Genomic DNA, 24023 nt, shown 5'->3' with positions numbered 1-24023 from the left:
AGAGAATAGAATTTACCCCAAGGTTCATATCGTTTCATACTTACGTCTAGGACATGCCAAAAGAAAGAAGGAATAGGCTTTACATACCTTTAGCGTTTAGTCGTATTATAACTTGTACTTGCTGCCCAAAAACACTTATCCTATATCAAGATATCAAGAGCTACAATTAGTCTACGAGGGAATTCAATACGTACTTTAACGTCAACAATCCCTTTCAAACATTTAGACGACGTTTCGTTCGCATTCAAATCAACTACATACAACCACCCCAACATCAATAATCATATGTTCAATACCAATCCGGACAGCCCACATAACATTCCAAATAGCCCACATTCACAACATTCCATAACGATTCACATACGGCTACTACATTCTCAAGTTACTCCTAATAATCCGTAGCCTTAACGTTTTCGTGTAACAACTTTACAACAACCCAAAAAACGTAAATACAATATTTATTCTTAACTATCATTAGTATTTCCAATTTAAAGAATACAACATGTCCAAAACAGTTCCTAACCACAACACGTCCAAAACAGTCCCTAATCAACAACACGCCTAAAACAGTCCCTAAACAATGTTCGGAATTCTTGCAAACATTTACGAACATACTAAGCAAACCACCTATGATTCTTACACATTATTTCATGCCTTCTTTTCATATATTTTCAGTAGGTTATGACCAGCTATCCACACGACAAATACATCACCAAATTCGTACGCAAACAACTACCTTGTCGACACAAAAACCTTACAACGACAACAACATGTTTAATGACATTACTTTCATGATTCTTGGAACTGTTTTACCATCATTTCCATTCTTACAACAGCCCACAATTCATATCAATTTCAACTTGAATCATTATGCTTCACTTCCACTAAACGTTCATAACAAGAATCAACACTCAACACATACAATTTCACCTCTAGCACTAAAACAGTCCACTGTTTTGGACTGCTTGTATGCTTCAACATAATTCATTTCTTTAGCACCTTAATTCACATATTTAACATGCATACAATACACCACAATTTCCATAACAACAACAATCAAAATGTGGCACAAAACAGTCCATAATCTCCCCTAAAACAGTCCCTTTACACGGCTTTAACACTAGTCCAACAACTTCATGATTTTCATCCTTTTATCCAAACTACAACACATTCAATCCATTTCCAATACATGTACAAGAAGATTAGACATGATTTCATTAGAGTCTTCAACCCATGGCTCACTTTAATTTTTAGAAAAACAGTCCAATATCCAACATGCCACATCACAAACAAACTTCTACAACCTTTGTTCATTTACTTATGTTGATACATATTCAATTCATCAACAATACAAGCAAAATGAAATCAACCATGACTTCACCAATACTCATGGCTAACTCTCTACTTCAACTACAACAACAATCCAACAACAATCATGCATGAACTATACATTCAAATCGTCATGAAACACAAGAACAATAAGCATTCTTACCTTACAATCTTGTTCTTCACTTTGGACGAATTTTCAACACTATTGAGGTGCTTCACTTCTTGGTTTCGTTTCAACAACTACTACATATTCTTGTACACTAAATGAGGAGTTGATTTGAGGAAGAAAACTGATTTTTTTGGAACAAATTTGGACCTCACTTTCGACTAACTCTAGGTCAAGAGTTTCCTTTTCTCTCTCTATGTGTTCTTAACTTGTAAGTGTTGAAATGGTGTAGTGAGTTGTGGAGTAAATCTGATTTTTCATTATGTGTATTCCCTACAAGACTTGGACATGTGTACCACACTAATCTTGGGTCAATAACCTTTGACCATGGCACTAATCTAGGCTACACATGGAAAACAATATGGGCAGATTTTTTTTTGGTTCCCAATCCCACTAATGGTTAGTTTAATCCCACTTTTCATTAATATATCAATGCCAAACGAAATTGTAGTTGAATTATGACTTGAAACGAAACCGGAAGTTAAAATCTCTACTCTGTATCTTAAAATAGTCTTGTCTTTAACTTGTCACGTTTAGTTTAAAACGTCCCAATATATGAAAATATGGGATATAACAGATCCTATGATATGAGCCAACAAGTGAGTAAGAGAGCTTCAATATTACTCCACTCTTAGAAGCATTAGGAGTACTTCAGTCTTTGATGTTCATGTACCCCGTTTATGAGTGTTCCTTCTGTTCATGGGCTCAGTTTTATGTAGCCAGTTCTATGTATACAGTTTATTCATGCATCACATTCATTATATATCTTTGTACATTGACCCGTGACCAAAAGGCGTTATATACGCGAATATTAGATATATGTGGGGTATGAGAAGAGAGATAGGCGTTATACACGCATTACCACCTGATCAGTTAGTGTACCATGATAATGATATAGGGATCGAGTTGCACATACCGCAGCAATGTATATGATGATGGCCGCAGAGAGGCCGATATGATATGATGGGATGCCATAGAGGCTTGACAGGCGTTATGCACGCACATATATATAGATGTATGACCTTCATTGATAGGCAGGAGCATGCATATTATGCGCCCACAGAGGCATTGTCAGTTACACCGATTTATGCAAATACATGCAGATACTAGTTCATACAAGTACATGCAAATAGTTATTTCAGCTTATGAGTTCAAATCTTATTCATGACTCTCACATATATATGTTGTTCTTATGCCTTTCATACTCAGTACATTATCCGCACTAACTCTCTGTTGCTCGGGGGGCTGCGTTCATGCCCGCAGGTACAGGTAGACAGACAGGTGGTCTAGCTTAGTAGGACTTTTATCCAGCAGCGATCAGTGCACTCCATTTGATCTGGAGTTGCAGTCTATTTTGGTATGCCATTCTTTTGAGATGTATATAGATGGGTATGACAGGGCCCTGTCCCATCCTTCTACGGCTTTCATTCCAGTAGAGGCCTGTAGACAGTTGTATGTATTAGTCAGATGATGTAGCCTTGTCGACTTCTATTCTTTTGTGTACAGTATATGTAGCAGCCTAGCTAGCTTGCACTGTTCTTTCAGCATGTTTATGTATATATAGATTGTTAAGAGTTCATGATGTCGCCTATTTATGAGATCAGTTTAAGTCTTTTTATGGGCCCTTGATGTTCAGTAAGATTCAGATATGAGTATAGGGGTGTTTAGTCACTAGAGGTCAGACACTCGTCACGACTCATCGGTTTGGGTCGTGACAGAACTACAAGAAGTTAAGGTTGGAATGAGAAGAAAGGAAATGAAAGATAAATAATATAAATTATATATATATTTTAAAAAATAAAAATAATTAAAAAGTAAAAATAAAAAATAAATTAAAATAATAGAAATAAAAAAGAAATGAAATTAAAATAAAACAAAAAAGAAAGAAACTAAAATGTAACCTTATAATTATACCCAATTCTCAACCCCCCCCTTGAGAATTGAAGAGTGTAATTGCACCCTCTCAATTACACCCAATTCCCACCTAACTGTGTAATTATTTGATCAAACAAACAGGCCAAACTGTGTAATTACCCCCAATTCCAATTACCTAGGTGACTTTCCAAACAGGCCCTTAAAGTTTAATTGTAGTCAAATTTTCAATAAAATTAATTATTGAGAGGTAATTAATTGTAGCAAGCTTATTTATTACCGTTTTTCTTTGCTTCAAGTTGCCTGCAACAAGATACAATATCAAAGTATCCTTGTCCTATGCAACTACAAACTCCTCAATATTAGGATGATCTATTGGGAAAAAAGAGGGTTGAGGGGGAGTGGAATCAGTTACTTAAATACCAAAGCAAGTGAAAACCTATTAGATATGAATTAAAAATTCTAAATTTTACAATTTTAAGTGACATGATATTATTTCGTGAAATATTTTTGTTGCATAAATACACATGACTCTATGAGCCTCTAAAGTGAAACGATTTTGTCACTCCAATTCCTAATAATGGAGAAACAAATTAAATTCTATTTGGATTAGAAAAGCACATTAATTAGAAGAAAACATTCCTATTTATATGAAATTTATCCTCATCTAAAGTACCACTATTTGAATCAAAATAATACTTTACTTTTAGATAAGTCACAATTAAGAGGCTATAGAGAATAAAAGAAGAATTATAATTTTTGATAATTTTAATTAGGAATAAAACAAAAGGAAAAAAGTCAAAACCACGTTCACGGTGAAACTCACTCACACTTTGGTCACAAACAAATGTATAATTATGGGAGAACCATGAAACTAGCATATGTGAAATTCAAATAAAATTGTAGGATAACAATTTAGAATATCTATGCAATTGAAAGTTTATTACTTTTGAGACGAACTTCATAATATTTGACATAAGATATTTTGAACTATTTTGTCACTTCATTAGAATTTTCTCTTATGCCAAGAGAATTTAACAACTTATAGATAATTTTTAAAAAAATTGCTCTATTTGTACATTATAATTTTGAAACAAACAAATCCAATTGCGTTCTCATTCTTCAACCTTGCTTCAACACTGAAGATATTCATGCATCGCACGAAGGTTGGCAACTCGAGGGCTTCTTCAGAATCTTCGATGAAGTTAATAACATCGATTTTAGAATAAATGACGATAAAACATTCAAAGGTAAGAGATTTTCATGCCAGAAAGATTAATGCAATTCTCATTTATTTATTTATTTATTTGCATGTTTGTTTGATGGTCAATCCTATAAGGGGAGATTTTGTTAGAGAGTTTAATTAAATTTTCCTCTTAAATCTATTCAAAACATTCAAAGAAACTGTACAATGAAGAGGGTTATTAGAATTAAATAACATCTCAAAATGGCTACATGAGGCGTCCTTGATGTTGGAAGTTTTTTCATCAAATATTTTTCCGCACGGATAAAATGAATAAGCGAATATATATACATATATATAATATTTTTGTACTTAGTAAAGCAAAAAACGTAACGTAACCATAAATAACATTATCTAATATTGTTACAGAGGCGGCAGATCCAAGATTTTAACTTTAGGAATTTATAATGTAGAAGTAAATCTAATAAAAAATTGTAGCCACGAGTACTCGAATTCGCATGTGCTTGTGTGAAACAGCTTTATGCTGGACTGCTTCACCACTGGACACATACCCTCTTTTAGTTATGGGTTCAGCTCAATATATATGTATATTTAGGTGATTTTGCACAGTATATTCGTGGATTGCAAGTTAGGGTTCAATTGAATCCGCCGCTACCATGCTACATCCGCCCAGTTCGTTAGGGGATAACGTGTGAGGCACATTTATAAAAAGGCATTACATGGATGGAGAATTGAAATATTAAGGGTAAAATAGACATTGCATAGAATTCAGGGAGGCAGGAAAATGTCTATTATTCAATATTAAGGGATAAATTTAATTTTTAAAGCAAAGTTAGGGAGCGTAAATAATTTTGAGCTCATGCATGGTTGGTGGTGAATATTTGGGTATCTGCTGGACCGTCCTTTAAAGCAAAGCGCGTGAAGGCGTCCCTTGTCCGTATAATAACTTGGCCATGAAAAATCACCACTCTCATTCTATTCTCCTTTAGTGGGGCGTTAGTGGCTTTCATGCACTCTCTTTAAACAGTCCGTACGTCTTTCTCGTTCTCTTCTTTCCTTTTTCTGCGTATATTTTTTCAAACTTCCTTGTTGAGATTCAAAATCTTCATGGCTCATGATACAAATATTTGAATATCGATCTGTCCATACATTATTAACATTAATTATACGTGAAAACTGTTGTAAAAAAACTAAAAGTTGAAAGCATGTGGAGAAGTAGTTCATATTATATGTTGAAACAGACAATTGCAAGGGCAAAGTCCACCTGCGGGATCAGTTATGAACATGGGTGGTCGACCCGATTGCTGAGTTCGGTGAGGGAAAACAAGAATGGGAATACAAGTGAATTAGAGGAGGGAAAGAGGTTGATGAGATTGGTGAATGTGGAGGAGCTCAAGAGGAGGCTGCTAGGGATGGATGAGAGTAATAAAGAGGCTATTGGGTATTCGGAGCTGTTGAGAGCGTGTCAGAGTATTGGTTTGGCCAAGACAAAAGACGAGGCTGTGTCTTTTGCAAGACTTCTTGATCAAGCCGGAGTTGTTTGGCTATTCAGGGATAAAGTTTATCTTCACCCTCATAAGGTATATAGTCTTTTTATCTATTTGATTCACCACTTCTAATATATATATAGATGGATGTTTCTTTCATTCTTTTTTTGTATGTGGGGTTGTATGATTTACTGTATTTTCTCTCTGTTGTATCCATTAAATCTTGAATTTTTTAGCAGAGTTATCATTGGAAGTACTCTTTCGCGCGAATGTTTGGGGCTCATTGTGCTTCAGTATGTGGCATATGGATACTCATTTGGCTTTTGATTGGATTGGCCCCTTGGGAAGGCCATAGTATATGTTTTTCTTCTTGAGTTTGTATCGTTTTACGGACTTGTGTATATATACATGTGTGGGCATAGGTGTTTCTAGACAATTATTAATATTGGAATGAAATGGGCTTGAATACAGCAGAATGGAAAGCAATGATTCATACAACTAACGGTAACTAGTTTGAGATTGAAATTAGCTGATTGATTGGTTCATATCTACCATTGCTATGTGGATTAGAAGGAACACGTACATTGATCAGCTTTGTTTCCTATTAGTTATTTGAATGGTCGAAAGGTGTAAACTATATTCCGCAATGCGGATTACTAATCTGAGGATGGTCTCATCCAGATTCATGAGTTTGGGATCAGTAATTTGCCTTCCTGTTTTGAATCTAGGTTCTTAAATTAGTTCAATATTTGTAACTGGTCTATGTTGAATAAATCAATGTGAATTAATGATCTGCTTCTGTTTGAGATTTTTGAATAAAGGAGTGGGACGGGGTCTGGTGGGGTTGGCAGTGGTTGGAGGATTTGGGAAGCTTGATTTTATGACAAAGAATTTAGAGATTTGCAGACAACTCTTCTTGTCTTGAAGTTTGTTAGTATGATCATCTCTAATTTGGCATGGAGATGTCCTGTTTCAATAACCTCTTGTACATTCATGCGGAACACTAAGATATTACTATGAAACAACCATAAAAGGAAATCCTTATTTATAATTTCAATGCTTAAAGTAACAATGTATTAAATCGAACTCTGAATTTGCATCTGACTGAGATTTTATTCCATATATTTTGTATTTCTTGCCAAACTTGCTTGCACACTTGAATGTTTTCCGTTTCATATTCTTGTTTTATGTACAGGTAGTTGATGAAATTAGAAGGGCAGTACCTCTAGCACTTCTACCTGAAGATGACCCTACAAAAGATGAGCTAAAGAATCTGCAGGAAAAGAAGGATAAAATTGATGAGATTGCACATAAGCAGGTCCGCCGCATTTTGTGGACTGGAATGGGAGCTGGTCTTTTACAGATTGGCCTCTTCTTCCGCCTTACCTTCTGGGAATTCTCTTGGGATGTAATGGAACCAATAGCGTTTTTCGGTACTGCTACTGGGGCAATACTAGGTTATGTTTACTTCCTCTTTACTTCAAGAGACCCAACATACCAAGATTTGTTGAAGAGGCTTTTTTGTTCAAGGCAAAGTAGGCTCATCCAACAGAATAATTTTGACATTCACAGGTTTGTCGAGTTGCAAAGAAAATGCAAATTACCCATCAATGGCCAAGCCTCGTTGAAATATCGGTTAGGGATTGAACTGGAACCAGAGGATCTTTTACATGGTCACTGGAACACATCAAGGCAAGCCCTTCATTTTCTCAGAGGAGGCTGAAAATGTTTGAGCTGTTTAATCTTGTTTTCGGTTTTAGCTAACTTATAGGACTTGAAGATCAAAGTTCTTCTTGGAAAGTCTACTGTGGTCGTCTTTGTCCCTTTTCAGAAAAGCTTTTGAGAATTTTTGTTTTGGAGAAAACTCACAAAATTTCTTTAGATAACCAACACAAAATTTCTTTAGCTAACCAACCAAACACCTTATTTTTAAAAGAGAACTTTTCCAAAGAGCTGTACAAATGGGCCTGTGTTCTTTCAAGGTAGGCCTAGAAAGAAATAATTCTTGACCATCACATTTCCATTCAGCTTATAACTCTAAGATGTAGCTTGTTATACTTGAAGTTGTATGTAGAGACCGATGGCATACACCCAATTTTGAATTTTTGTTGGTTGTGCAAGTGACAGCGTCAGCTTATAATATCAAAAGTTTGGGAAAAGATTGCACAAGGCTTTTATGTATCATGGGTTTGGCACATCCTTCTTTGAGGTAAATTGCTACCCGGGAATTGATTTTACAATGGGAAATTTCTTTATGATGCAGTCGCTCTGTGGCAATTTCAGGGCTAGTTGGCCTGCTGTAACTTACTGTTTTTCTTGCACGGAGAGACCTTTGATTTCCGTATAGAGGTCAGAAATATTTTTCTAGTAGAATTTCTACCAATCATTCTTTTATTTCAAAAGAGACGACAAAACAAACTCATCTTAATTTGTGAGATTATGGGATTCCTTATTTGTTGACAGGTTCTTCGGAATTTATTTTTCTTAGAGTTTGGAAAAATATTTAAATTGTTCTAAAATTTACCAATACCTTTTTTGTTCTTTCGTAGAAGAATATCATCAGAGAAGGATGAACTTGTAAACGTGAAAAATGGGGGAATTTAAGCTCAATAATGAAAGTTACAGTAAATAAGGACAGGTTTTACATCTTATGTAGTCAAGCGAAGGTGACCAACAAAAAACAAGTTTTTAAAAAGGTGAATCAATTATGAAGAACTTGGAGCAAAGATGTATCATCACCATATGTTTGGACCGCGATTACTTATATACTAGTAGCAATTTCTGTTTCATGTAAATGAACTGTACCCTGCACTTCTGAATGGGGATGGATTTTTACAGTCACGGGATTGCATCCTTTGTTCCGATCATTGTAGCATCTCTCGCCTGGAACAGATAACTTGACCATCCTCACCTTCCTCCTCAGTGTTAAAGAGTTAAAAAGTGTCGTGCAAGTTCACTTTTTTGCTATCAAGGATAAAGTAGTGTTATATTTTTAGAAAATTTACCTGCTATAGCTATCTCTAAGACTTATTTATGAATAATAATTATTTTTTTTATTTAATTTTTGTAGCTTTATTTTTCAAAATTACATTTCATAACTGGTCCAGTAACTTTTGAAATACATGTACCTCTCTATTCTCCCTCACTACACATTTAAGATTTATCATCTTTTTCAAACCCTAAAAAAAATTTCTCTCCTCTCTCCCCTTCCCTTCACTGCCGCCTCTCTCCCTCCCTTTCTCTATCTCCAGCCTCTCTTCTCCTTCCCCTCACGTACCCTTCCCTTCTTTCTCTATCTACATCACCCACGCCGCTGTCAACACCACCACCACCACCAATATTACTATCGTCTCCATCTTCATCAGATAGTATATCAGATTTATACAACAAAATTGGTGAATCTTAGAAGTGTTTTAATTGTGGAAAAAGAGGAAGCAGTGGGTTTCACCGGAGCCGCCACCACCACCATCACTATTACTACCATCTCCATCTCCAAACTCGAAAAAAACCTTAAGGTTCTGGCTCTTCAGATTTGAATTCCATATGCTTCATGTATTAATGGTTTTTGGTTGTGGTTCGGTATTGTTTTTAGAGTGGAGGAGGACAGTGGTGGATCGAAGAAAGGCGGCGGAGGAAGGAGGAGGTTTTTTCCAGTTTATTGTGGTGGTTCGGTAGGGTTTTTGGAGTGAAGCAGGATGGTGGATCGGAAGAAAGGCGGCAGAGGAAGGAGAAGGGTTTTCCCAGTTGTTGTGGTGGTTCGGTAGAGTTTGTGGTTGTGGTGTTTCAATAATATTCAGTATATTTCTCTATGTTTCAATATACCGTTTCAGTATATTTCAGTGTACTGTTTCAGTATATTTCGCTATATTTCAATGTATTTCTAATTTACGACACAGTTTTTGATACATTTCATTGTATTCCATTGTATATACGCATACTATAATTTTATATTTCTTAAACAATCAACCATATTTCATTGTATTCGAGTGTATATTTTTCTGTATTTGGAAGTATTTCTAAAAGTTTGGAATGAAGCAATTTGGAGAGAGAAACGTGGGTTGTTATGAAACTTCAGTCGTTGCGTGATACATGATTGATTTAATTTGACTTACCATTTAAAATGAAAGAAGAGAATATGTTTCATAAATACAACCTATTTTTACTCGGTCAAATTTTGTATTTTCGTGTATTTCAAAAACACGAAATACAACCGAATACAACAAAAACCAGCAAAAACAATTTGAATGGAGTGATTTTCATAGAGAGACGTTAGCTGTAATGGAACCTCATGAGGTTTGCATGAATCATGGAACCATTAATACAAATTACCATATAATATAGCCTTTTTTTTATTCAACAGTCACGCTGTATTTCGCTATATTTCACTGTATTTCAAAAACGCAAAATACAACTGACATACAGCCAAAAGCAGCTACGAATTGTAAATCTTCAACTTATAACTATGACTTGTTAGAAGCTGTTAAAAAATAGTTATTTGTGTAAGTTTTACTATATTTTTCAACGTAACAATTTAGATGTGTATACTTCAGTATATTGCCTCGGCAGAATTCACCTTGAAATTTTGTTCACTTCCCAATATTTGAGATGTCTGCTTTAGATAAACTTGTCAATCAATTTCTGCGTATTCTTGTTGTTTTATGTTTGCTACTACTATCGATTTGGCAGTTGGCTATGCTATCATGCTAGTAAATTCTATCACCCAACGACTACATAGGAGTTGGTTGTTGCCAGCTTCTAGCCAATTTACTAGGTGATCAACAAACCATTCCACTGACGCTTGGCTCCCAATTTAACAAACTCAAGCTTTTTGCTAGGTTCCTTACTTATTTGGAGAAATGGGTGGTAAATAACACAGTAGAAATAGGTGGTAAAAAACAGAGTAGAAATATAGATGGAGCCCACTAAGTTCAGTGATTACAGAGAATTTTCCGCCAACATTGATTACATAAGCTTGTATAGATTGTTCTTCCTATATATCAAAAACTCGCCTTCAAGACAACAAAGCAGATGGACTATAGATTTCTCGGTGGACCCATTGAAGTGCTCCAAAAGATCAGAAAGGGTGACCTGCATATTTATCTCGTTATCCGACATTGTCCTCACATCAACAAGGAATATGATAACTTTTAAGATTTCAATGTCACTACAAAGGACAAGTACTTACCCCATCATCAAAGTTCTTGAGCCAGCTCAATATGGATTCTTCTGTGGCATCCAGAGTCCTACAACTTTCTACTTCTGGTGCTTCGACCCTCTGGCGTTTTGTAGGAATGAGCAAATCACCAGTCACGAGATGATATTCTGCTCCTTCGGTCTTTCCAGGAGAAGAAGCACTATTTATACCAGCGACAACAGGTGCCTCAACTACGTCATCATCTCCTTGCACGTCAGATGGAATAAAAGAGTTCTGTTGTATTTCTGATATTCCACTAAAACATTCATCTCCATTGCGACTTTGCTCAGAATTGGATGAAAATACTTCAGCTGATACTCCTACCTCTTGCATCGTCAAGTACGCCTTTATCTGGCCATAACTTACCTGCTTGTTAAGAAGACTTATTTAGCTTTTACAATATGGTTGGCGTGCGACCCCACATACGTCAGCTATAAGGAATGCACTACAATCACAAACAATCTATCATATGAGCGATTTCAACGTAGACCTCACCTCTTCTGGTAACTCATTTTTTATAGGCTTCAATTTTTCTCTACCAACTTTTGAGACAGCATTCTGGATACTCAGGAATGTCTCTCTTGTCAGCCCAGTCTCCTCACAAAACCTGGTCCAATTCATTTTGCAACCCTCCCGTGCAGCTTCGAGTATATACTCTAGCACAGTTTGTTCCTTTATTGCTGCTGCTCTGCCAGGAAAATTCTGAATGAAGAATATGTAAGAATTGGAATAGACAAGCCGGAGTTTCATTCAATAAATCCTAATAACATGACTCACAGCAATTTGTTTGAACGTAAGACCATCCTCATGCCACATCTTCCATGCTTCAAATTTTGCTGGTGTTAATTTTTTATTGCTTGGAACAGTGACAATCTTACTGGGAAAAGAGGTTTGACTGCTTGGATTCCCATCCAAAGAAAGATTGCAAGCTTCTGATAGACGCTTAACGCTTTGAAGAAAATTATCCCCATACAGTTTTACGAAATGCTGCAACAGAATTGAGAAATCAACTCCAGCAACACCAAACAGTCAGATAAAAATAGCGTGCACTAAAAGAAACAGACGCAGAATCCGTTAAACATTCAGGAACGAAAGTAGAGCCTAACATACGATACTCCTTTGCTGCGTGGTTCCAGCAATAAAGATGGCACCAAAAGTAAAGCAGATAGGTGAATCATGGATCATCCTCCTGATAGGGTGAAAAGGGTTGAAGAGAGCAAACACGAAAAGTAGGCATTTGAGCACGGAAATAAAGATGCATTAAGACATTAAATTATGTAAAGGAGCTTACTCAGAGCTTGACAAGTGACATAACATGAACATCACAAGGCACATTCACCTTAACAAGGTGATTAAATTACCAGGGTTATCTCACACCTTGCAACACTTCCCATTACAGTGAGAATGCATGCACCCGGCGAGTTTATGGTATGTGTCAACTAGTAGTGCAACAGTTACAAGTATTTATATATCAGTATCCAATTACTAAGTATACCTGGTTTACACCATCAATATTTGCTAGTCTGGCTTTTGTAGAAGGCCTGGTCAAGCTTATCCTTTTCAATGTTTGGTCGCCACAAACTGCATATCTGGAAGTGACAACTAGACAAATAAATTGGTATCTCACTTTTATGTATCCAGGGAAAATACTGCCATAACATGCATGTAGCACCCCTTGTAACTAAAATATCATATGGATAGTTTTCAAGTCAAAGTTCCAAAAGAATGAGCTGAGTATTGTATTATGTACTTACGGAGCAGTTCCAGTAGCTCTGGCAAGCTTAATTCTCTCTTCTATAAGCATTTTGTACAGTTGAGCTTCAGCCTGAATAATCCACAAGGAAAAGAGATATATTAGTGTGGGCCCCACTGAATTCAACCATATGGAAGCCAATTATGGAAATTGAAATGTCAAAGCCAAACATTTGGGTAGCTTGTGAAATTATGGAAATACATTATTTGTGTGGGATTACATTGTTTCAAGTTCGAGCACACATCTGATTTAAAAGGAGTTTCAGGCATTACGAAGGACTGTAAGAAGCTGAGAAGTACATGAAGCATATCAGAATGTCCCAGCAACTAAGGCTAGCTGAGGATGTCTGATACTTGAGTTCTGCCATTTTGCATAAGCAAGAGAACTTTGAGGCAGGGAACTAAGATTTGTTAGGGGTTTATTAAGGACTTTGCTGCATACAGTAGCATATGTAGGATTTTAAGCAGGTTGAGCCAAGTGCTAAACAAATTTACAGTGTTAACTCGCAATGGAGGCGACACAGACTTGAAAGGCAAATCAACCCGCAACTCTGTTTTTTGTTTCATAATGTTTGAGGCTGCATTTTTTCTTAAATAATTCAACAAAACAACCTCATTTTGTGTCAAGTTTTATTAAATTTAAAAAAAAAACAAGAATTACAAAATTAAAACTATTAAAATTTAAATCGAATAATCAATTTATCTCTACAAAGAATGCAAAGGCTCTGATTGTTGGCTCTTTTTTCCGAGTTCGATGCACTTAGAGAGATTGAAACTTAATTATGAAAGTTCAGAAAATATTCGAAGACAATTATTTCTCCAGTAAATTTTAAAAGTGAAATACAAACTAAAATTCTAATAGGATAAACTCTAAATACAAAAATAATTAACAACAAAACCATTAACTTAATGAAAGATTTACTTTAACAATTTATCTATTTAATTTAAACCTATTTTACTTTAAAATGTTACTTTAATGAACTTAACATTTCATTGAATCATAACGGATTTTTGTTAAACCAAAAAAGTCAGTAATCTATCTACTATTTATTATATTCTTACAATTCTAATTAGTTATTAAATTATAACAAATTAAATAAACTAAAATACTTTTATTGCTTGTGAAAAACAAACTTATTATATAAAAACGGTCTTAAAAAGAAATGAGACTAAGATCTTTGTCTAATTACTTGTTCATAAACAAAAACATGCCCAAAAAAGTAAGAAGCAGATCTCTGTTGGATTACCCATTAACTACCATGTCTTCAGATCGGGAAACAAAACTAACCAACTAACCCTTTAGTAAGTATAGATAAAAAGCCCACCATCATTATTGTTTGACCCAGTTAAATCATTTTCATCTTTGATAATCAAAAGCTCTTCAAAAGCTTTTAATCCAAACATATTTACATCAAATGAGGTATAGCAAAGAGGAGTCTTCCCCAATTAATTGTGTCTCCAATTCTTATTGCAATGCATGTGCCCCTGGGACAGTAAATCCATCATCTATTTCTATAATGGCCAAAAGGGAAAATGGGGAATCTAGACTCAAACTCCTATCTCTCCTAAAGAATGAATCACCTTAACCAGTAAGCCAGGTTCAGTTTATGCTACAAAAACGTAGTAAAAACAATTACACCTCACATTTTTCAGCAAAGCAGGGCATGAAGCCTAACCCGGATGCATCAAGGAGGTTTTGCCCCAGATTGCATACTGAATAGAAAAAACAGAATATAATTCCTTTCAGGATTTGGAAGACACTAACGCGGCAAGGAAATAGTTATGATGCAACAATAAGGATAATATGAATTACACAATTGATGTCTGAAGAAAAGGGAAATAGAAAGAGCACGTACTTGTGAAACTTCTTCAAATTCCTTAGAAGCCAAACCATCGATCTCACTCGCTTCACTGGGTGCATCTCTATTTTTCTCGTCAAGATCCATTTCAGGAGTCTCCGGTAAAAACAGTGGAGGTTGATGATCAGGGCTACTGGATCTCAGAAAATTCAATCCTTTTTCACTGACACTGATGCATGAATTTTAATATTATGTCTTTCATTTGTAGATATACAACAAGATGTCAAGAAGGATTTAAAGAGATGATCCATGGTTGACAGATACGTATGAAAATGTTAAACAAATCCTAGAAGTCAAAAGACATAAGGGAAGTATCTACCTCACAGTTTTGTACATATCTCTGAAGTTCTCTACCAAATAATCTGCAACAAGGCAAGTTTTCTGTTAAAAATTCCTTGTAATTCAACGTCTATGAGAAACAAAAGGCCTTACACTTAGTAGTCAGCATTATCTCACAAGGAAAAGGAGAAACTGCTTGACAGAATATATACACTGAAACTATGACCCTCCATCCAGTATAGATAAGAGTGACCGTCATGTAGCTATACCAGAGAGAAGCTGGACTGAGATCCATTGATGTCAAAGGCTTAACAATCAGCTTGTTTTATGAAGAATTTCTTAAGAGAATTTTTAAGCAGTTGAAATTTGCTAGATAACAAAATGGAAGTAGTTAAATTAAGATGCAATACATAAGTGTACATGCAAGTCTTCCGCATCGGACCAACGTAAGAATCTACAATGTAATGTGAGCCTATAAAAGGATTCAGAAATTTGTCTCATGCATTCTCTCAATTTCTCTTATTTTTCACATGGTACCTGAACAGAGGTTGAAATAAACCCCCATAATCATTGTGCAATCACCAGCAACATCTGGTAGAGAATAAGATCATCACCGTGCAATCTTTTGGCAATCTATGAATCCACTAAATGTCTGTTTGCTTACCAGAGTGTTGTGAACATACCATTACCAATACAAGGACCGGAACCCTAATGAAAAGACGATATCAGCAGTGTAATCCCTTGAATGCCAACTAAAACTGGGAGATTTGAGGCCATGTGCACCATACGCCATCACATGTAGTCTTCTCCAGCGAGCTTCACTTTCTCTTTCCAGCAACTTGGTTATCAACTTAAAATTCCAATTCAACCATCCAAGACCTATCAGATTCACTGGAGCCCTAGTCCGACTACCCAATTTCTTTCATGTCAAAATTTCTCAGGTTCAGGTTTGGTTTCCTTAAAAAGGCATATGATAAAGTTCCTAGGGGTTCTATGGAGATGTTTGGAGTCTAGAGGTGTACCGGTGGCTCACATTAGGGCAATTAAGGACATCTACGATGGAGCCAAGACCCGGATAAGGACAGTGGGAGGTGACTCAACACTTTCCGGTCATGATGGGGTTGCACCAGGAATCAGCCCTTATCCCGTTTCTATTTGCCTTAGTGATGGACGAATGACGTGGCATATTTAGGGGAGGTGTCGTGGTATATGTTATTCGCAGATGTCATAGTATTAATCGACGAGACGTCGATGGAGTTAAAGATAGGCTAGAAGTTTGGTGACAGACCCTAGAATCTAAAGGTTTCAGGTTAAAAAGGACTAAAACAAAGTACCTGGAAAGATATACGGTTTGTGCCTGAAAGGTACAAAGTTGGACTAGTTTGGAAACATTGGGCAATTCACTTTATACCTACTATTTCATCTATTTTTTTGGTTCGGAGAGCAGTTTTAGTCTGCGTTGGTGAATGGAAGCCCCCCTATCAAGCAAGAAGGAAGCAGCTCTTCCCACGGCGAAGTCACCATTGACTCTATTTATTATTATGGTAAATCAGTGTATCACTCCATCACTGAAGTGCACATTCAGTGATGTTCTGCATGACATGGAGGTAGAGGTGAAGATCGATACACAAATCATACCCAATAGGGGAAGTTGCAAATATCTTGGGTCTATAATCTAAAGAACGGGGAGATTGATGATGATGTCGCAAACCGTATTGGAGCGGGATAGATGAAATGCAGGCTCGCGGGGTATTATGTGATAAGAATGTGTCACCAAGGCTTAAAGGTAAGTTCTACAAAGTGGTGTTTAGACCTACCCTAATATATGAGACAAAGTGTTGGCCAATCAAGAACGCACACGTTCAAAAGATGAAGCGAGCAAAGATGAGGATGCTCAAACGGATGTGTGGGCATACGAGAAGAGATAGGATTAGGAACGAAGTTATTCAGGGCAAAGTGGGAGTGGCCTTCGTGGCGGACAAGATGAGAGAAGCGAGGCCGAGATGGTTCGGGCACGTGAAGAGGAGGCGCGCAGATGAGATATGAGAGGTTGGCTACAACAGGTTGTGGGAGAGGTAGAGGTAGGCCAAAGAAGAACTGGGGAAAGTGATTAGACAGGACATGGCTCATCTTCAGCTTACTGAGGACATGACCCTAGATATGAAGGTATGGAGGTCGAGGATTAAGGTAGAAGGGTAATAAGTAGCCGAGTGTTGTAGTCTCCTCTTCTCATCTCCTCCTTATTTAGTAGTATTATTTAATATTCGCGTAGTAGCTTACTCTTCAATTCTTATTACTACTTGTTGCTTCATTTGTTTTGTTTACCTTGCCATTTTCTTGTCATTATTTTTCTTCCTATCCTTCTTTGATTACACTTCTTTTGAGCGGAGGGTCTATTGAAAACAATCTCTCTACCCCACAAAGGTAGGTGTAAGGTCTGCGTACATCCTACCCTCCCCAGACACCACTTGTGGGATTACACTAGTTTGTTGTTGTTGTAGGCAGTCTTTGGTTGGTCTTTCTTTCACTTTGGGAGTCAACCGAGATTTTCTGCTTGCATAACTCTCTATCCGTTTTTCAGAACTTTATGGCAAGGTTCTAGCAGTTTTTCAGGAAATTAGTCATTTCCATTCAATTGTCTTCACTTTTCCAACCACTTAGTGGTTTACTGTTATCATTACAATTTGTTACAAAATGAATAGAAACTACACTTAGTGTTATGTACATAGCCTAGGAAATATGTAAAGATTTTTAGGATATCTTTTTTTTTCCTTAATTAGAACCTAGTGTACATCTTTTTTTTTTTTTTCACATTTTACATCATGAAATAATATACAAGGAAATTCCTCCACATTCCTGTTTACTTACATGGTATCAGGTTGGGTCATTTGCTTCGCCAGAGTTGAGTTAGAAAACTCACTGGAAGTGAGACTTACTTTGGGACCAAATCTGGTACTTTGGAAGATGATTGGGAATGGGAATTCTGATGCCACCACCTACCTACGGAGGGTCCCCTACCCTCGAATTACAGATCCTCTGAATCCAGCGGCCTACGGAGATGAGCGTGAGGCTCACGTGCTGAAGAAATATCTTCCGGTAGTCTAAAGGAGTGGTGTGTGGAGGCGCGCGTGTCACCCGAAATTGAAAGAGAAGTTTGTGGTATTATATGAATGATATTAGTGTTATAAATTGTTTACAAAATATGAAAACAGAAGGTATAATTCAAGATTAATATTTATTATACATATTTTAATCATCAATTTGCTTATATTTGGCGGTAATTACATAATGCCTTAAATACAATGAGCACCCACGACTTTAAAATCCCGAGTACGCCACTGTCTGCAACCGGGTTAGAACTCATGATGTGCGTCTAACCTACACAGTAACAAGTTGCGCTCTTACCACTAGACCAAAGCCCTCTGAGCTTGCAAATTTCTCTTTTTTTCTCGCAAGATTATCCTATAGATTTTGTTGATTCCAGATACTTTATCCTCTTTCTTCTCTACAGTTCAGAGATCCGGGGTAAAGAGACTAAGCAGGTATATCAACTACATATAAAAGCATGACTGTGTTTCTCATACATACCACGTGAAATCAATTGGTAAGCCAGTCCCTTCCACCAATTTGCAGATAACTCCTTCCCAAGACCATGAAATGGAAGCTTGTCAAACTGAGCATCAACAATTTTCTTGATCTGTTATTCAGAAGGGGTTAGCACAAGGAGCTTGGTGTTTTAGGCATTCAACTAAGGATGAACCAATAATTCCACAGACAACTGCTAAACTTTCAACAATATGCAATACGGATTTATATTTGACAAAAATGATCAATGTTGACACCGTTATATCTGAAGTTCAGTACCTGACCCTTAACAAAGGGGCACCAAGCTTCCTTACACACCTTAAAAGTTAAAACAAAAGGTTTAACTCATCTTAATTTAGCCTATGCAGATATCAACTCGAAACATTTACACTAAAAGGGAAATTACTTTTTTTGTGAGTTTGTAATATTTGAAATTAGAGGCTTTGAAAACTTGGAAGTTCTCCACATAAAGATTCAATGATATTGCATCCCGTTTTGTCCGACCTCCTTTCCATATTAATTGTCTCAACTCTAAAATAGATGGACCCCTTTTGTTTAACTACTTTGTTTGGCGGTGGGGGGTAGCAGAGTGAGGATACCCTGCACCTCAAGGATGGAAGCAAAAATCTCTACCAGGGCTCTCAATTAATTCTCCTGTTTACAAGAGTTCAAATCAACATGTTAATACTTGATTATATTATTCGACGCTGATTTGGCATGGTTATTCTTTTTTTTATTATTATTATTATAAAAAAACCATTATTTTGTATCTTCCAAACGTTTTCTTTTTAATCTTAACTTCACAAACGCCAATACAATAACAAACTTTTTTGACACCATAAGCAAATATAAGATTTATCAAATTTTTCCCACTCAAAAGTAGGTCTTACGAGTGGGAAGATAGAGTATTCAAGAATTCAGCTCCTAGTTACACAATAATTCAAACTTTAAGATTTCAATGAGAGCTTACTCTAGATCCACGAAGAATGCCTATGGGTAGATTCAAGCCCCAACATCCTCCACATGACTGAATACAAGCCATAAGAAGAAATGCTTCTCTGGACAAGTCGTTTTCCTTCATTGAGCTAGTGCAAATATCACAGTTTCCTGGAAACAACATGTAGATTCATTTCACACTCTTCAAGTAATTGTCCGTACCTCATACACAAGTGTAGCAACCCAGGAATGTTTTCAACCAGTATATTCAAAAGGTCCAACATTTTAAAAACAAAGATCTTTTGTCCTATTCACTTCTTGTTATTCTTTAAAGTGTGTCGGGGATTGGTCAATGTTGTAGAGACAAATACTAATTTTGATGCAACATCTGTCTGACCCTCAATAATGTGATTTCAGACAAATAAAATCCATTTCCTAGATGCTTTGCACTCTAAGGTGGCACAAACGTTAAACTCTTTTATGACATCCCAATTACATAAATAAGACATCCTTCTTTTTTGATGAGGTAATAAATTTTATTAATGCTAAGCAAAAGCGTGCTCTCTTACAACAAGTATATCAAAAGAAGAAAACGTACAAAAAGAGATAGCTTTCTACGAATGACACCCAAACTTCTATATATCAAGGAATCCTATAGGTGTGTCAGGACCACACTTTAATTAGTGGTCACACGAGAGGCACGTGCTATTGACACTTCAACGTAAATACATTGACACTATTGTGGAATGAGTATTAACGAAAATCAGGGTTCACTTCTCTTCCCCAAATTCTTCTTCTTCTCAAATTCTCTTCTCACCTACTCTAATTCTTCTTCTTCTTCTTCAAATCTGAGCTACAATGGAGCTCCAATCTTCCATTTTCGTAATTAGCTTAGTTAGTTGTAATCACAATTCAGTTTTATCAATATACAGAAAATCGTCCCAAAAACTCACACAATTTCCATTTAGTTCGTTAATTTCTGTTTTGTGTGATTGAGATCATAACAATTGGTATCAGAGCCTCGATTCTGCAACCCTAGTACCGATCGATAGCTGATGGTAAGCCTTTGAAGGCATTAGGTGAGAGTACCAACCAACAAGAAGAGAGATTCAAGCGGATGAATCAGAAATTAGGTGAGATTTCTCATTTCCAAACGCTTATGAAAGATTCTCAAGCTACAATCTGGACATTGCTGGCGAAAATTTCACATAAACTCACCACATTGGAAGAGGCACAACATAGAGAGGCTTACGAGCAAAAGGTGTATGATAAACAGCCTCAAAGAGATGAAACGAGGATGGAGACTGCAATAGTACCACAGAGCTCACCAGAGACTCAAGTAAACTCAAATAAAAATTGCCAATAAAGGTCAGCTTCCTGCGGTCCGTGTCAATATTAATAGTTTTAGTCAAAATAGTCTAGCAACAGCAAATTTTGTCAAAATGGGTGAGCAACTGGAGTTTCCTTCTTGCAAAGTTTTTTATGGTAAATACCACCTCACATTTAGGGAAAACCCAACAAATGAATTCCTTGTGTCCGGATCTCAAACTATGTCGCAAGGAATATGATGTGAAAAAAATAAACCTAAAATGGAGCATGAGATTGTATTTTTCTGGGAATATGATGTGAAAAAAATAAATCTGAAATGGAGCATGAGATTGTATTTTTCAGAAAAATGGGAATTGGAATGCGTGATAAGCTTACTGTTGCAATATCATTAAGTTTTGAACCTGGAGGTGTTACATTCTATTTGTCCGAAATTAGCTACATGAAGTTTATTGAGTCTAATTTCAATTGGCTGAATCAACTGAAGGAACTTTTCCATAGAGTCAAATTTGCATCTTGTGCCTCATTACCTTTGTTTCTTTATTCATTGGATTATGCCATAACACAACTTGCTAATGATGCCAAGGCTTCAAACAAGTGGATTGTGAGGCAGTTAATTGGTTGCTTGATATCTACTGGAAAAACATCAAATCTATTGTTGGTGAATTGCCGAATAGTTTCTTAGCATGTTTTTTGCTCGGTTGGGGCAGAATTAATGACGCAATCACTTCAATTTTGTTGTTAACTACAACCTTAAGGACCTTGGAAATGAATTATTGGCTTATGTTATCTGAGCAAAGTATGGCACCTTTGTACTTGATATTTCAGATGCATAGGTTTGTGAAAATGCACAAGAGGGGAGGGAAGAGAATGTTCTCTGTGGGTGACGACAACAGTAGTTTGTATACAACTTCTGAAATGAGCACTGGATTGGGTTGGGTTGTGCTTGCGCAAGGTAATCAACAACTAAGCTCGCATACAATATCTGAACTGCGTGAGCACTACTCTGCTGGTGTATGGTCCGAAGGAAGGAGTGAATGGCAACCACTTTGCTCGATTCCACGATTGCTGGCTGATGTACCTGAACAGAGCACTGGTGGTACAAATTCAGTTTCTTTGACTTCTAATGATCCATTGGATGAGTATGGAAAGTTTCAAAAGGAAGTGAAAGAGGCAGAAGACGAGCAAGCAGTCGATGAGGATCAAAGGCCTTCAACTCCTCCAGATGGTGAAGATGAGTTCACTGATGGTGATGATGGAACTAGGTACAAATGGGATAAAGCTCTTAAAGTGTGGGTACTTCAGGAAGATCCAACCGAGAAAACTGACTATAGTCTTGAAGATATGACTTACGCTGAAGAGGATGTTTTCCCTACATTGCCCGCTGAAAATTCTTCCGGAAATGCGAACAGAACAAGGATAACATTGAAGCTGATAAGACTGCTAGAGATCCAACTGAAACCACAGCAGCAACATATAATGGCAAGACACAACTACCTGAAAAAGACGCTGACAATAAGGAAGCGAAAATTGCTTGGATGTGGAACTATCTCGCAGTAAAAGGACCATCAAAGAGTTCTTCTAGAAGGAAACAATTGTTGGCTAATAATTTTGCGGCTGCAATCAATTATACTCACCACCAAAGTCTGAGACCAGTAGTTCATTGTGTCATTACAGCTTTTGATTATGTGAATCATATGAGAGGCATCTTGGAGGGCATTTCAGAACTTATAGGAGGAGATGTCATTAATGAAGACTGTATTCTGGATTTGAACAAAGTTCAGACTGACATGGTTAGCTCTTCTAAAAAGACTATTGTTTCGCTTGATGAAACTGAGATTCTACGGGGAAATGGGAGCAAAAAGTCAATTAAAATGGGTGAAATGCAACCTTGGATTAATTTAATTGAGCAGCTCATTCTATTGGAATATTGTCGTTGGCATTTTTTTGGTAGTTTGGTTGCTGTGAGAAACTTCTTCCATTTATCATATATGCAGCTTGAATCAGTTGAAAGTGAGGTACAGATAATAAAGAATGATCTTGAAATGTGCAAAAGAATGATCCAGGAACTGAAAGGGAGAATAATTGTCGGGTTGAAGCATGATTGCTCAAAAGTGATCAGTGAGAACACTGGCTATTTGGATGGCAAGCTTGAAAATGCTTTATTGCAACAGCTGATCCGTTTGAATTACGGTCATTGGCATTGGTGGTTTTGCGGGTGTTCGATTCTACCTAGCATAAATCAAGCAATTCTCAACTGACACAAGTTGAGTGTATCACAAGCGACCTTGAGGACAAGGTCAATTTCAAGCGGGAAGGATTGTCATGACCCCACTTTAATTAGTGGTCACATGAGAGGCATGTGCTATTGACACTTCAACATAAATACACTGAGACTATTGTGGAACAAGTATTAACGAAAATCAGGTTTCACTTCTCTTCCCCAAATTCTTCTTCTCAAATTCTCCTCACCTACTCTAATTCTTCTTCTTCAGATCTGAGCTACAACGGAGCTCCAATCTATCTTCCATTTTCGTAATTAGCTTATTAGTTGTAATCACAATTCAGTTTTATCAATATACAGAAAATCGTCCCAAAAACTCGCGTAATTTCCATTTAGTTCGTTAATTTCTCTTTTGTGTGATTGAGATCATAACAATGTGCAACAAAAAGAAATAAGGGATAGGATACTACTTCCTGATAGAACAAAGTTCATCTCTACACCCTCAAAGATCTCATATTTCGTTCCCTCCATACTACCCACATAAGAGCTAGCGGCGCAAATTTCCATAACCTACTTCTTCTCAAACTACCAATAGCTCCAACTGGTCATTACCTCTTTCCCTGTGCCTTGCATTAGCCAAAACCATATGAGAATTTCCCAACATAGTCTCGATGCTACTAAACAATGATTGAGGCGATGGTCGACATCTACACCCAAACCCTTGCACATATAGCACCTGACATGGGTAACCTTTCTCTTCTGAAATTTCTGGGAAGATCACCCTTCTAGCTGCTACAAGTGAGGAAAAAA

At 36.7% G+C, this 24023-nt stretch overlaps 2 protein-coding genes across 3 annotated transcripts in view; one reads left to right on the top strand and one right to left on the bottom strand.

Moving 5' to 3' along the window:
- Nucleotides 1-5540: 5540 nt before the first annotated feature.
- On the top strand, nucleotides 5541-7823 carry LOC132644380 (calcium uniporter protein 5, mitochondrial-like). The gene is made up of 2 exons (XM_060360969.1): nucleotides 5541-6151; nucleotides 7254-7823. Exons 1-2 carry the CDS (start codon nucleotides 5777-5779, stop codon nucleotides 7779-7781), a joined length of 903 nt encoding a protein of 300 aa, XP_060216952.1. The 5' UTR covers nucleotides 5541-5776; the 3' UTR covers nucleotides 7782-7823.
- A 3117-nt stretch (nucleotides 7824-10940) lies between these two features.
- The window catches only part of LOC132644378 (uncharacterized), a 29800-nt gene continuing 16717 nt past the window's right edge, over nucleotides 10941-24023 (bottom strand). Inside the window, exons 11-20 of one of the 2 annotated variants that reach the window (XM_060360966.1) lie at nucleotides 19698-19834; nucleotides 18731-18839; nucleotides 15183-15225; nucleotides 14861-15032; nucleotides 13007-13077; nucleotides 12748-12841; nucleotides 12030-12239; nucleotides 11748-11954; nucleotides 11244-11618; nucleotides 10941-11146 (exon numbers count right to left, since the gene is read on the bottom strand). In XM_060360966.1, the coding sequence (XP_060216949.1) occupies nucleotides 11021-11146; nucleotides 11244-11618; nucleotides 11748-11954; nucleotides 12030-12239; nucleotides 12748-12841; nucleotides 13007-13077; nucleotides 14861-15032; nucleotides 15183-15225; nucleotides 18731-18839; nucleotides 19698-19834 (1544 nt within the window). In that variant the 3' untranslated portion in view covers nucleotides 10941-11020. The remainder of the gene's footprint in view (nucleotides 11147-11243; nucleotides 11619-11747; nucleotides 11955-12029; nucleotides 12240-12747; nucleotides 12842-13006; nucleotides 13078-14860; nucleotides 15033-15182; nucleotides 15226-18730; nucleotides 18840-19697; nucleotides 19835-24023) is intronic. The other variant, XM_060360967.1, reaches the window with a different exon arrangement.

This window comes from Lycium barbarum, chromosome 6 (assembly GCF_019175385.1).
Source record: "Lycium barbarum isolate Lr01 chromosome 6, ASM1917538v2, whole genome shotgun sequence".
Taxonomy (NCBI): Eukaryota; Viridiplantae; Streptophyta; class Magnoliopsida; order Solanales; family Solanaceae; genus Lycium; species Lycium barbarum.
Note: the sequence above shows the minus strand (reverse complement) of the source record. Positions and strands in the feature narration are given on the sequence as shown.